Raw genomic sequence first — 15,283 nt, 5'->3', positions numbered from 1 at the left:
ATGAGGGAGAACTCCAAGGAAACAATATCTTCAAACTCATCTGCCTGATAACGCAAGCTTACAGAGATGAGACAGAACAAGTCAGCAGATCACAACTCTGAGAGAGGGGTGAGAAAAAGAATAGGCAAAGAGTTGTGGGTATAGATAAGTAGAGAGGCGGGAGGTTTGAGAGAAGTTTGGAGATGAATATATTGAATAAAATTGTTTATCAAAAAAAGACAAACAATTAAACAAAACCAATTTTACTGCAAGTGTAATTTGTGTATTATATGATATCAAGTAAAGTTGATAAACTAAGGCAATGAAGGCTAGTATGCCAGCTGATGCTTCAAGACCTTGGTTTTTATGTTTATCTCTCTAGGTACTTTATATAATTACATTTGACCTAAATCATGGCACGTTGAAACCATTACATTTTTGGAATTTCAGGATAGCATCTTATTCTAAGCACATATGCATAAAACCTAATGGTTAGAGTAGAATGTCTCTATACTGTTCCTTCTAAATGCATTAGACTTATTTTTCTATTTTATGATGTCTAATAAATTCAGTTGTCAAAAGTTTGACTTCTAATCCATAAACTACCATTTTCAACAAACTTCAAACAGAATGTGAAAAGCTATGGTTTGTTAAGAGCCATATCAAGCATTTCCTTCATATATATATATATATCTTTCATATAGATGTTTTAAAAATAAATAAGTTTGAGATGTAACCACACAAACTGTTAATTTTCTGAATGTCTGGGATCTGCAGTTTCCTGCAGAGAGGTGACAGTGTTTCGGTTACTGTTTTGAGTGTCAAACAATGTAAAACTGGAAACATTTCAATAACGAAAAATGCTACAACGTCTAAGGAATATTAAAGGATGTTTCTAAGAAGCAAATAGAGTATGGAAAGTTTTCAGGAGAACAAGAAAATTCTAAGCACCAATCCAGGTGGCCAGCCCAGAAGCCTGAAAACTCAATTACCTTATGAAATAGTGCTATGAAATATTAAGGCCATAAGACTATTTTAAGTTCAAGTTCTTGCAAATAATTCAATGCTATTTTAATATTTATATTAATAATATCTGCTTTACCTTCCTCATTCTAATTGCACTGTTGGCTCTCCATCATAAACTTGTATGGATTCTCACTCATGGCAATCCTGCTTACTCAGCTTTCAGTATGCCGGTAATCGGCCATGAGTTGCCATGCTTAGATTAATTTCTGCTTTTTTATTACCTCTAGTTCATAACAGAAACTTAGCTTAATTCCATTAATATTTATTAAAATATTATTAATGAATTGTTGCTTTATAACAGCTAATCATCAATTCCTAAGCCTTTCTGAGTGAATTTTTACGTGACACTTCTTGCTCAGATTATTTATAATATGAATGGAATTATGGCTGATTTCCTACGAACATATGAGTTGAATTTTTTCCGATATATCTTATGCTTCTTTCGTGCCCACAAAGACATCTGGATGGTCATTAAGATTGTGAAAATACCAACTGAAAAACAAAACAAAACAAAACAATCACATTAATATATTCCTGTAGAAAGAAACAATTCTATTTTAAACAATAAAAATAATTTGTAATAGAAAATATTTCTAAAATGTTTCATGGTTCTCTATTAAGATCCTTTTATCTATGGCTTAGAATATTAGATGCACAAAATCTATGTGAAGACTAAATAAACAAAAAATTTCATAAAATCTACTTACATATTGCCTTCTCAAAAATTTCTGAAAGAAATCATATTTTTGTAAACTTCTATATCTATATAATTACTTACATATAATATATATGTATATATACTAAATTAATGATAAATCATAACAGATAATTGAAACAATAAATGACATTGGTATTACATGTATTTCTTTAAGCATATCACTCAAATGAACAATATTCCACTTTGTGTTAAAATATCAAGTTTTCAAGTTTGCAAAATCAGCATTACTCAGGTCAAATTTTAAAGATGAACACACAAGAGGTACCTTCTGATTATGTATACAATCAACAAATACATTTCAATTGTATTTCCTACTTTGAATTAAATTTCAGTTACAGATGTACACATAATAAAAATATACCCTTTTTAATGCTAAAAATCACTATCAAAATAAAATGTATGCATAATATACTCGTGAAAATACTTCAATATTAGTGTGAGAGTAATTTGTTTTCAGAAGTGATTTCTCCTACAGATGTAATCATTTTTTAAATTATCAGTAAATATCAAGGTTACCTGGAAGTGTCTGTGTCATGACTGTGAAACTAATCCAGGATCCGATCTGTTAATAAAAAATCCCAAAGTTAACAGACACCTCTGGCTCATCTAGATATTTCAACACTTGTGGTCTTAAATAAAAAATTTGAAAGCTCAAGACTTCAGAAATGTTACAGGTATAGATGGATTGCACATAATAACTTTTACATGTTAAATCCATAAAGGCCACAAAATATCACTACATTCATAAAAGAAAATATTATTTTAAAATATTTGCTAAACTTAAAATTTGAATATATTTCAATCCATGTGATATAAGGCTTACAGATTCCTTAAGTATAAATATATTTTTATAAAATATTATTATATCTGCCGATATCTTTAGAAAAGCTATATCTATGTATTGCACATAATATAGTCCAAGCATAATATATATATTATATTCATTATATATAGAATCCAGTTAAGTTATTTGCATATGTAAATACCATACCTCATAGGTATAGTTAGGACAGGAAACCAGGAAAAACATCCATGTAAAGGGGTTGTAATTTGGACTTGGGAAACAGGCATTGCTCCCTTTTTGGAAAGAAAAAAATGTCAATTATGTTGCAAATATACTGATTAGGCACTGCTAAATACGTGAGGATAATCATGTAACACACGGAATGTCATCTATCCATAGCAATTTATTTTATAAAATTCTCAGAAAAACCTGTTTCAAATGTTATGACCTTTTGACTCAGAGGGAATAGCTGTCACTTTCTAGTATTTCTACATCTATGCCCCTTAAAATGATGAGATGCATAAGTACAATTAACTATTTAAGTACAATTAACTACTTAAGAAATTAAATGGTAATTGTAATTATTCTGTTCTAGACAACAGCTGCAACAGTCTACCAGTTTTCTCTTCTTAAATTATAAACTATATAATGCTAACTCCATAGCTTTTTTCATTATCTCAGTGTCAAAGTATATATGCTTGAAATCATAAATACCTCAAAACTCTCTATTAAATAAGTGAAAATCAAAAGGAATTTTATAAGAATTTCATTTATATCAGATGAATCTGATAGTACCTTGAGGATTATCCTGAATCGGTATAGTTAATACTCAGTAATGTCACATAAATTATTGCAGCTAAGGATTCAGAAATATTATTTACACATTTCATTATATGCCTCACACTATCACTTGATTTTCATTAATTTTCTCCTAGTAAATTTTTATCAGGGAACATTTTGGAAAATAAATTTATAATGACTTCAAGTTGAACTTTGAGCTGTGACACTTGTAAAAGGAAATGTGAATTACAAAATCACCATATTATTTCTGTACAAAGTTTAATCAGAAAACAAATCACCTAATCTCGCTTAGTTACAAGAGTAAAGTCATCGTAAAATGTCAGTGTTTTCTGTTCAATAATATAACTGTGGTTGAAATACCAAAAGAAATATATATGAAATAGCATGCAGATCACTTTCTGGCTCATTTTATGTCAAGGATGAGCATATTACTGATTCTCTTAGAAAATTTATGTAACCATGTTGTATGACAGCCATCGAGTAGTCAAAAGAAAGTTTATTGAGGAAGCTAATTCAGTGAGAAATCATTGCATTTCAGAGGGAAGAGATGCACATGAGATAATTTGAGATAAGTCACTAGGTAATGAGCATTTAGTTCATAAGCATGGATGGAGCATTGATCAAGTGCTCAACAATCTGTCTTTGAATTTGCTGTTTCAAGGTTACATAATGACCACGTCTTCTAAAATAAACATAATTATATTGGCAGTGATGTTTCAATACACATAGTTGCTGTTGATTATAATAATATGTAAGTAAGTGTAGCGGCTACTAATTACATACATTTTCCATTATCCTTTCTCAAGTTACAATTATTATAGCCGTTTCTATTAATGGAATCTGGCAAGATTTCTGTTTGTGTGTGTGTGTGTGTGTGTGTGTGTGTGTGTGTGTGTGTGTGTGCGTGTGTGATACCTGCTTTATTCTTTTGCCATTATTCATCTTATTTTTTGAGAAAAGTTCTTTCCATGAACTCAGAGCTTGACAACTTGAAAAGAAATTCTATGGCAAGCAAAAAACAAAAAACAAAACAAACAAACAAACAAACAAACAAACAGGAATTCTGCCTCTGTCTCATCAGGACTGAGATAACAAATATGTGTCAAATACATCCGACATTTAGTATGCGTACTTGGAATTAAAACTCATTCACCATGCTTATGTAGTAAGCACATTACTGACGTAGTCTTTCTTCCATACATGAATATTAGATATTTTTAATATTAAATGTTGCACCATGTCTTAAGATTTCAATATTTGGTTAGTGTTAACAAGTATTGCTGTCAAAACATTCATCTCTCAACAAGCCTACTAAGGGCTTTTTTGACCCAAATGAGAGATCTAGATCAAAGTTATGTCTAGTTTTTATGTTAAAATTTTAACATAGACTTTATTATTTTAAATTCATAATAGTTTGCAAGTCAGCATTTACTGATAATCCCAGATTGAAATGGTCAATGAAGACATTTAGTAATCTCTAATTTCAGTGTCATTTTTTCTCCATATACATGACATCACTTCATGAAATGGAATGTCTGAGCATTTATCTCCTCAAAATCTCCATTCCTAGAAACCTACTCAGAAAATTTTTGGACCAAGAATTTCTAAAGAACATGATATTAAAATAGTTTTTTTAGAGTTGAACAATTGTCTGGAGGGACTTCAATAAATATCATATTATACTTAGATAACAGAATATAATATTGCTTGTATAAGGAAGTAGTATAAATGTGTAGATGTTCAATAGTGATATGCCAGTATGTAATAATGATGTATGGAATACTTTGGTAGGCTCAGTATAATGAATAGAAATAAGTGGAATTTAGGTAAATATACTTAATATAGTTTAAATATAGCTGAAAATTAAAAGTAAAATATGCATGCTTCTAAGGCCTCTTTAGCAGCAAATGTAGCAAATCGATTTCCTCTGAATTGAAATCATCTTTGTTACACAGAGAAGACTGTTCATAAGACTTGAGAATTATTCAAACTCCGAAAGGTTCTGGTCAAATAACAGAAAAACTAAGCAATTTCTATGGAGAGAAGACTCTTCAAATTTTGCAGTAAGACCCAGGATTGTAGGTTTGGTGAGTTCATACATGCTAGAGTGAGTTTTACATTGATTCATCTGCTTGAGTCTCACATGGTCCTATAAGACCCATCACTCATGTGCCTGCTTGTTGCTCCAATAAATTCATGTTTTCCCAAGACAGATTCATGTGGGATGTTTTTTTGGTCTGTCACGGTGCCCTATCTAGGATAAACAAGTGTCTATGATGTCTTCTAAAAAATGTCACAAAGAACATGTTATGAGTGCTGATAACCTGCCACGAGCAGACTGATAATACCCAAACTATGGCCAGCATTAGCTACAAAGTGCAATAAAGCCCTAAGACCACACTGCTCTATGCAAACAGGGATGACTAAATATTTTCCAAACTCTAAATTTTCTGAGTCCTTACGACTACAGAAGTGGTCCACTCGTCCTTAAACATAAGCATCCTCTTTTCTAAAATGCAATCTAAAGAAAATTATCTTGGAAGAAATAGATAAAATAAAATTTATAAAATGAGGACATGAAGTTGGAATGGAGATGTGATGTTGGATCCTGGAAGTAGTTGGAAGCATGGAATGAAAGATGACAAAAGTTTCATGGTCTACACTATATGAATTTCAAAGCATAAAAATTCGTTTTTAAAGATGACTTTTATTTTCCCTCCAAACTTTTGTCATCAGAAAGGATTGCATCAGTTTGAAATCTATCTTACATGTTTCTAGGTTTACAGTGTGGATAAATGTACTAATGATAAAATGAATTGAAAGACCTTTGTTAATACAAAACAACTAACCTGTGTGATTAGGATGAGCCAACACTGTATTGATGAAATGATTTCCAGCTTCACAAACCTGCAAAATATATTAACGTTTTCCAATTAACAAGAAGAAACATTTATCTACTAATAATTATTTACAGGGAGGTAGATATTCCAAAGATATTCTTCACTATGCTGTTAAACAGGTTCCAACATCCTTATTAATCTGTCAACGCTATCTGCCTTCAACATCTTTGCTGGCTAGTTTTCTTACCATAAGCTTATCATATATGTAGCTAAAGATTGACTTAACACCAGTATACAGTTTAAGTTCATTAACATATAAGAACAAAGCTTTTAATGCAATGATCATACTTAGGTACCCTGTTGGTTTCGGCTCAGTGTCTGAGTTAACTGCAATACAGAAGAGCACCTAGGCTGTGGCATGGTAATTCTTCATTGTCCTTAGCCTAGTTTCCAGTGTTTGAAAGCACAGCGAATGAAGCAGAAACAAGGAAATGATAGACATTTTGGTTGGTGAAATAGTAGATGACATAGATAAAAATGAAGAATGGGTAAAAATAAACATGAAGAGAAGAGCATCATCAGAAACAAATTGTTCATTGTCATTGTGGTAACTGTCAGGAGGAACGTTAGGGTGATTTTATGTGATTAGAATTTAAATTGTCTTAAAAATAAAATACACTTTACTCTCCATATGAAGTCACTGTGTCTATTATGAGCAGTTAAGTGGAAATTCTAATGGAGTTTACATTTGAATTAATTCTAAAGAAAATTTAATCATTATTTTGTGAGTTGATAAAATCCTTATTAGGAAAATTAACTATTGGAAGTTAATGGTAGGTTCATTATGCAAATGAAGAGTTTCAGGATATTAATTATTTAATAACCTATTATTGTATTGAGTTACTATATGAATGAATATGGAAAAGGAAGCTGACAATAACTATTGTATAATACAGAATTATTGGATATGCTCACTTTTTTGCTACTCAATATTATGCCTTTCTCATTATAACATTGTTGTTACTCAAAGAAGAGACTTGGGAGAAGAAGAAAGAAAAAGAAAGGGGAGGAGGAGGAGGAGGAGGAGGAGGAGGAGGAGGAGGAGGAGGAGGAGGAGAAGGAGGAAGAAGAAGAAAACCCCCAGTCAATACATTTCTACCAAAGAAAGATTTTTCATTTTTGCTTCTAGAATCTACCTCATTATCATGGTTTTTACAGTATGTCAATTGTTTGTAAATCCATAGAGTCATCACAAATTATTTTGTGATGTTTGAATACCATACACTGCATTAAGAGAATCCAGAACATGGAGAATAGGAACTGGTGTAATTGAAGCTTGCTTGTGAGAGTTGTTTTCCTCAGGAATTCTTCATACATTGCTTTGGTATTATGCTGCTTAAATATTTAAACGTTGATGTTCTCATAGTAGTTACTGATTTTAGTTTAAATCATGACCGTGTCTCTTTGAAGTGTTTGTTAAACATTGATTCCTTTTAATTAAACATATAATATATAGTATATTAATTTTACGTTGTAGTTTTCTAACTTCAGATCATTTAAAAGAGCTTTATTTTCACAGATCAGCTAAATTTAATTTTAACCACTGATTTCTTATTTATATACTTATTACTTATATAAGTTGTATCGGTTAATTTGAGATGCGATTAAAACAACAAATGAACTTTAATTTACTCTTGAATTTCTATTTAGCCTTTGGTTAAAAAAGAGTGCAAAATTATATTTATTGATTCCAATCATAACCATGCTGAAGATGAAGGTATGGGATAATTCTTCATTTTTGCCATATCAGTACATACAAAATTTCCAAAAGTTGCTTTCTGGTTTTTCTGGCTTATCACAGCAAGCCCAGCTCTCTGGTTTTATTACAGGCTGTGATGTATGATTCTATGAATCCTTTTGCCTAATCAAGTCTACCTTTATTATGCTTGAGGCACTTCAGTGCTTTTACAACACAAACACCACCAGATACAAACAGTTCCCTTTTCCACAAATACTTGCATTTTATCATAACAAGGAGAAAAAAACCTCAGCTGAATAGATAACAAATGTTTATGCTAGAGACAGAAGAGAAAAGCTATCTTAAAGAACTATTAGAACACTTAGCAAACCTGCATGAAGTTCTGTTTTCTTTCTAGTTTATTAATAATGAAACACTCTAAGAAAGGAAAGAGAACACCCATTGTCAGTGAAATGTTACCTATTCAAAAGATTGGCAAACCGTGACAGATTCTATAAAACGAAAGTAAATGGAGTTGAAATGGGATTTTTAAAAAATGTGTTATTTATGCAATGCAATCTATTTTAGAATTTTGATTCTTTCCATTTTGTAGTGTTTTGAAGCAAGATGATTTTAGAGAATCAAGAATGGTGGTAGATACATGAAAACATTAATGAACAGTGTGTTAAATTTAGAGCAGATTAAAAAAATACATATGAACATTGAAGGAAGACTAATTCTAAACTTGATATTTTTTTCCTAGATCTTACTGTTATTTTTCCCTTTGAGTGTGTGATTCTTAAAAATATTTAAGAGGTCAAAATTACATTTAAGTTTGAAAAAGCAGACAATAAAATACTTCATAGACTGTAACATTCATTTAGTGTGATCTAACTAAATATTTTATCACAAGTGTTTTTCCTGACCTTTAAATATATTTTATGACAATTTTATGTAACTTATGATAATTTTTCCTAAAAAATTATTTAACAAAATTTCAGTAGAAAGATGCGAAGTAGAGCAAGAGGATTAATTATAGTTAATAGTAAAACTATGGGCTATCCTTTCCTGAGGATCAAAGAAATCAAGTAAATAAAAAAACAACTGTAATAGCATTCAGCATCGTTTTAAAATTATCTCACAAGATACTTTTCTTAATTCTATATATCAACAAAATTAAAAGTAACTTTTAAATAAATTTTATGATTTTATTTTTAATAGTATACAAAGCAATAAAGAACAATATGAAGTTTAGCAAATGCAAAATGTTATTATAAAACTTTAGCACTGGTAATTGAGGAATAAATTTATCACTGAAATATACATTAATGAATATTTATCATTATTTTCCCTTTGATCATCCTACATAATAACAGACTTACTATGTTCTGTTAGTTTAATTAAAGATAATTTACAATGCTAAGTACTTAAAATGAGTTGTTAATTTCCTTAAAATAAAATACACATACAGCATTTATATTATAATAAAATACTCTTATGTAAGTTTGTTCATTTTTATGAATGAATAAGCCATCTTTGAATTACCTGGTCTGCAATAAATTTTGATATTCTTAATTTAATTTATATATTCAAAATTATTCAGATCATTGTGTTATGTCCTCTAATATTGTCATTTATGTAAAATGAGTAACAAGTGTTTGCAAATTTACATCTGACTGGTAAACATGTATTATTAATATTTCTATTATATTTACTTATATTTTCATCATTAAATTTATATCTACAATTACATATTTTATAGTATATATAGATAATATATACAGATATAAATAATAAATGTTAAATATATATTTATTATTTATTAAAACTATTTTTATAAGAATATCCTGTGCCAATAATTATCTTTTAATTGTCACCATGATTTATGTTGTCAAGAGGTTCAGTGAAGATTGACTTCTAATTTGCTAGTTTTGATTTGCTGTTGAGTAAAATTATATTCATTGTTTTCAACTTTAAGAGAAGTATAAAATTATCCAATATCATCTCTATGTTTCTCTACACTCCATTAAAACTGGATTATATTTGCCATTGTAAGCATTGAGTTAATGCACATTAGCTTGCTGGACTTCAACAATTTCCCTAGGATTGTATGTAAGATAGAACTCATGATTGTATATGAAATCATGAAAAATCGGCAAAGACAAAGATAAGTCAGTTGCATGTTTCATTTAAAAAAAGAAAACAGGTCCTAATAATTAAACTTTCCTTCTTTCTTTCTTTCTTTCTTTCTTTCTTTCTTTCTTTCTTTCTTTCTTTCTTTCTTTGTCTTCTCATTCTTTATTTTTCTTTTCTATTTTTAATTGAATATTTTCTTTACTTACATTTAAAATGTCATCCCACACATATCCCAGTCCCTCCACCCTGAAACACCCTATCCCCTCCCCTCCCCCTGCTTCTATGAGGGTATGCACCCACCCACTCACTCCCCACTTCCTTGCCCTTGAATTCCCCTACACTGAGGCATTGAGCGAGCCTTCATAGGATCAAAGACCTCTTCTCCCATTGATGCCTGGCAAGGCCATCCTCTGCTACATATGCGACTGGAGCTATGGGTCCCTCCATGTGTATTCTGGTTGGTGGTTTACTCCCTGGGAGCTCTGAAGGGTCTGGTTGGTTGATATTGTTGTTCTTCCTATGACTTGCAAACCCTTTTGGGTCCTTCAGTCCTTTCTCTAACTTCTCCACTGGGGACCTCTTGCTCTGTTCAATGATTTGCTACCAGCATCCACCTCTGTATTTGTCAGGATCTGGCAGAGCCTCTCAGGAGACAGGTATATCATGCTCCTGTCAGCAAGCACTTCTCGGCATCCACAGTAGTGTCTGGGTTTAGTGACTGTGTTGAATCCCCAGGTGGGGCAGTCTCTGGATGGCCTTTCCTTCAATCTGTGCTACAAACTTTGATTCCATATTTGCTCCCCCTTCTGAGAAACGCTGAAACATCCACACTTTGGTCTTCCTTCTTCTTGACAGTCATGTGGTCTGTGAAATGTATCTTGGATATTCTAGCGTTTGGGCTAATATCTACTTATCAGTGAGTGCATATCATCTGTGTTCATTTGTGATTGAGTTACCTCACTCAGGATGATGTTTTCTAGTTCCATCAATTTGCCTAAGAATTTCATGAAGTCATTGTTTTTAATAACTGAGTAGTACTCCATTGTGTAAATGTACCACATTTTCTGTATCCATTTCTCTATTGAGGGACATCTGGGTTCTTTCCAGATTCTGGGTATTATAAATAAGACTGCTATGAACATAGTGGAGCAAGTGTCCTTGTTATATGTTGGAGCATCTTTTGGATATATGCTTAGAATAGGTATTGTTGGAGCCTCAAATAATACTATGTCAAATTTTCTGAGGAACCACCAGACTGATTTCCAGAGTGGTTGTACCAGCTTGCAATCCCACCAACAATAGAGGAGTGTTCCTCTTTCTTCATATTCTGGCCAGCATCTGGTGTCACCTGAAATTCTGATCTTAGCTACTCTGACTGTTGAGAGATGGAATCACAGGTTTGTTTCAATTTGAATTTCCCTGATGACTAAGGATTTTGAACATTTATTTAGGTGCTTCTCGTCCATTCAATATTCCTCAGTTGAGATTTTTTTTTGTTTAGCTCTGTGCCACATTTTTAATACGGTTACTTGATTCTCTGGAGTCTAATTTCTTAAGTTCTCTCTATATATTGGACATTAGCCCTCTATTGGATGTAGGATTGATAAAGTTCTTTTTTCAATCTGTTGGTTGCCGTTATGTCCTATTGACAGTGTCCTTTGCCTTACAGAAGCTTTGCAATTTTATTAGTCCCATTTGTCAATTCTTGGTCTCAGAGCATAAGCCATTGGTGTTCTGTTCAGGAAAATTTCCCCTGTCCCCATGTATCCAAGGCTCTTCCCCACTTTTTTTTCTATTAGTTTCAGTGTATCTTGTTTTATGTAGAGGTCCTTGATCCACTTGGACTTGAGCTTTGTACAAGGAGATACAAATGGATTGATTTGCATTCTTTTACATGCTGACCTCCAATTGAACCAGCACCATTTTTTGAAAAAGCTGTCTTTTCCACTAGATGGTTTCAGTTCCTTTGTCATAGTTCAAGAGACCATAGGTGTGTGGGTTCATGATCTGAAGATTTATTCCATTGATCTTCCTGACTGTCTCTGTACCAATACCATGCAGTTTTTATCACTATTGCTCTGTAGTACAGCTTAACGTCAGGGATGGTGATTTCCCCCAGAAGTTTTTTTATTTTTGAGAATAGTTCTCACTCTTGTGTTTTTGTTTTGTTTTTTTTTTTTTTGTTTTGTTTTGTTTTGTTATTCCAAATGAATTTGGGAATTGCTCTTACTAATTCTATGAAGAATTGAATTGGAATTTTGATGGTGATTGCATTGAATCTGTAGATTGCTTTCAGCAAGATGGCCATTTTTACTATATTAATCCTGTCAATCCATGAGCATGGGATTTCCATCTTCTGAAATCTTCTTCGATTTCGTTCTTCAGAGACTTGAAGATCTTGTCATATAGATTTTTAACTTGTTTGGTTGGATTCACACCAAGTTATTTTATATTATTTGTTACCATTATGAATGGTGTCATTTCCCCAATTTCTTTCTCAGCCTGTCTATCCTTTGAGTAGAGGAAAGCTACTGATTTGTTCGAGTTAATTTTTTATATAGCCACTGTGCTGAAGTTGTTTATCAGGTTTAGAAGTTCTCTGGTAGAAGTTTTGGGGCACTTAAATATACTATCATATCATCTGCAAATAGTGATATTTTGACTCTTCCTTTTGAATTTGTATCCCTTTGACCTCCTTTTGTTGTCTAATTGGTCTGGCTAGAACTTCAAGTACTATATTGAATACATAGAAAGAGAGTGGGTAGAATTTTGCTTATGTCTAATTATGTATTGAGTTTAAGGTGCTTCTTACACAATTGTTTTGAAAATCTATATTTACCTGTAAAAGTTTCGTTTTGTACTTCTTTCATATTTAATAGAAAAATCAATAGATTATAGTAAATTGGAGAAAAAGTAATAAATCAACAACAGTGCATTAAAGGAATAGTGTAAATGACAACAAAATACAAAAAGGAGATTATGAACATGCTCCAAACAGCAGAGGGCTGCAGTTTGACAAAGGATAAAAATCTGAGCAACAATCAGATGTAAACACCAACACAAAACAACCCAAAGTAGGTATGAGCTGAAACAAGTTGTTGCTTTTGTTTGTAAACTCATTATTTCCTGTCCCAAATATTTCTGAGCAGCTCATATTAGAAAATTAGTCATGAAGACAATACAAAAATCTTACGCTATGAGGCAATTCTTTATGAACAATGTATAAGTATGAACATTAAATGCTTTGATGTACTTCACCATCTTTTTGAAATTCTAAAAACAAACAATATGTCATATTTATTGAATAACTATAGATCATTGTATCTTACTGTGTGCATATTTGTTGATTTTTAAAATAAAAATGAGCACACAGTAAGCGAACTTTACAACTGTGAAGTTAATATAAACACATAAATATTTTGTCTCTTAGAGTAATTTATCAAAAAGTCTTTATCAAAAGAACTTTGTGAACGCAGATCAATTTTTACGAAATTCAATTAATAGTCATGTTTACATATATGAAACCATGGGGAAGAAAAAAATATCGTGAAAACAAGTTAGAAAAGAGCCAGTTCCTGGTTCAATAATAAGTACCACTTAATAAGTCAAATGGATGCTGGCTTTTTCTACATCCTGAATGAATAAAGTGATAACTTAATGACTACTTTTGGATATTTATTTATACTTGTAAAAATGATTGTCCTTTAGAAGTTTGTAAATTCATAAAAATGTGGATGATAAGAAGAATCATGGATGCTAATTGTTAACTGTTTACTGTATTTCAATTAATTCTGATTATCTATTATAAATGACTGCTATTTTTTTAGCAATACTTAACAATTAATGAGTAAATTATATAAAGTTATTTATACATTTTGCCAGTTTATATGTATATATGCAAAGTAATATATTATATGTGCAATAGGGTTTTTTTTGCCTGCATCTATGTCTGTGGGACAATGTCAGATCTCAGTGTTATAGACATTTGTGAGATGTCATGTAGTTGCTGAGTTTTGAAGCCAGGTCCTCTGAAAGAGCGTTCTGTGCTCTTAACTTCTAAGCCATCTTTCCAGCCCTGATATAGATAATTTTTTACGTAGCTAAGTACATTTTCCACATACATATTCTCCTCTACATTCTCTACATACGTATGATGTATTTTGTATTTTTATTCACACTAAATTTAGAACATCAATAAGATTTACTGTGTAATACATACCAAGAAATTGATAGCAGACACTATTATTTGCCTGTTTCCAAATGCTGTAAAGAAGAGAGAGAAGAGGAGCTGCTGGATCATTGTACTAAAGAAAGACAAAGCACAGGCAGGCATGTCTACAGTATCCAACCATCCTATATGGCTTGCCATATGCATCTGAATATTTAATATCATACCCTTGAATTTCAAAATGTTGAAATTGTTTTTGTTTACTCATGTACTTTTCTTTTTATATTCTAACAGTGTCTAGAAAACAAATAGAATCTAAAATTGTTTTTATAAGCTTCTGGAAAGCAGAATGTATCTTGCTAATGTCTCATTTTAACTACATATATAAAATTGCCCAGCAAATAACAGCACATCTAGGTGTTATTTGTTGTTTAACAATATAATGAAAAAAAATCATATATTTTTTTAATTTTGTACCTTTCATATTTATTATGTTAATTTTACAAATTTTGACTGTGCTTTATAGTCTTATTATTGTAAGAGCTTCATAATTATCATGAGAACAAGTACAAGTGATGTGGCTTTTATGTTTTTTATATTTTTTTTGGATAATTTATTTACATTTCAAATGGTATCCCCTTTCCGTGTTTGCCCTCTGCAAACCCCTTATCTCATTCCCCCTCCTCCTGCTTCTATGAAGGTGCTTCCCCATAGACAGGTGTACACCCATCCTGTGCTGTGCATGTAGAGGTTATATATGTATTTCTATGTAATATATAATGTAAATATATACATACACATATATATATAATATATATACAAAATATCATATCACACACAATGTATATTTATTGGGAGCCGACTCTTAGCCTAAAGCAGCTATCATCTTTACAGCCATCTCGAGCCATATACCCTGACAAGAGACTTGTTTTCAACAGCCTGCAACAGCTAAGCACACTCTGATAAACGTCTTGTCACACTGTTTAGTGCCCCCAGCTGCAAGGTGCACGTGGTATCCATGGCTACAAGGCACGTGACATAGTGCCTTCAGTTGAGCTTGTCCAGGAGGGCAAGTCACGTGGTAAAGGGTATA

At 31.7% G+C, this 15,283-nt stretch overlaps 1 protein-coding gene across 1 annotated transcript in view; it reads right to left on the bottom strand.

The window, feature by feature from the left end:
* Positions 1-1,267: 1,267 nt before the first annotated feature.
* Tecrl (trans-2,3-enoyl-CoA reductase like) overlaps positions 1,268-15,283 on the bottom strand; it is a 69,473-nt gene continuing 55,457 nt past the window's right edge. Inside the window, exons 8-12 of the mRNA XM_028780837.1 lie at positions 14,242-14,285; positions 6,158-6,215; positions 2,715-2,800; positions 2,240-2,285; positions 1,268-1,497 (exon numbers count right to left, since the gene is read on the bottom strand). Coding sequence (XP_028636670.1) covers positions 1,370-1,497; positions 2,240-2,285; positions 2,715-2,800; positions 6,158-6,215; positions 14,242-14,285 — 362 coding nt within the window. The 3' untranslated portion in view covers positions 1,268-1,369. The remainder of the gene's footprint in view (positions 1,498-2,239; positions 2,286-2,714; positions 2,801-6,157; positions 6,216-14,241; positions 14,286-15,283) is intronic.

Source organism: Grammomys surdaster, unplaced genomic scaffold (assembly GCF_004785775.1).
Source record: "Grammomys surdaster isolate TR1022 unplaced genomic scaffold, NIH_TR_1.0 372, whole genome shotgun sequence".
In the NCBI taxonomy this organism is placed as follows: Eukaryota; Metazoa; Chordata; class Mammalia; order Rodentia; family Muridae; genus Grammomys; species Grammomys surdaster.
This window is presented reverse-complemented; position numbering and strand designations above follow the sequence as displayed.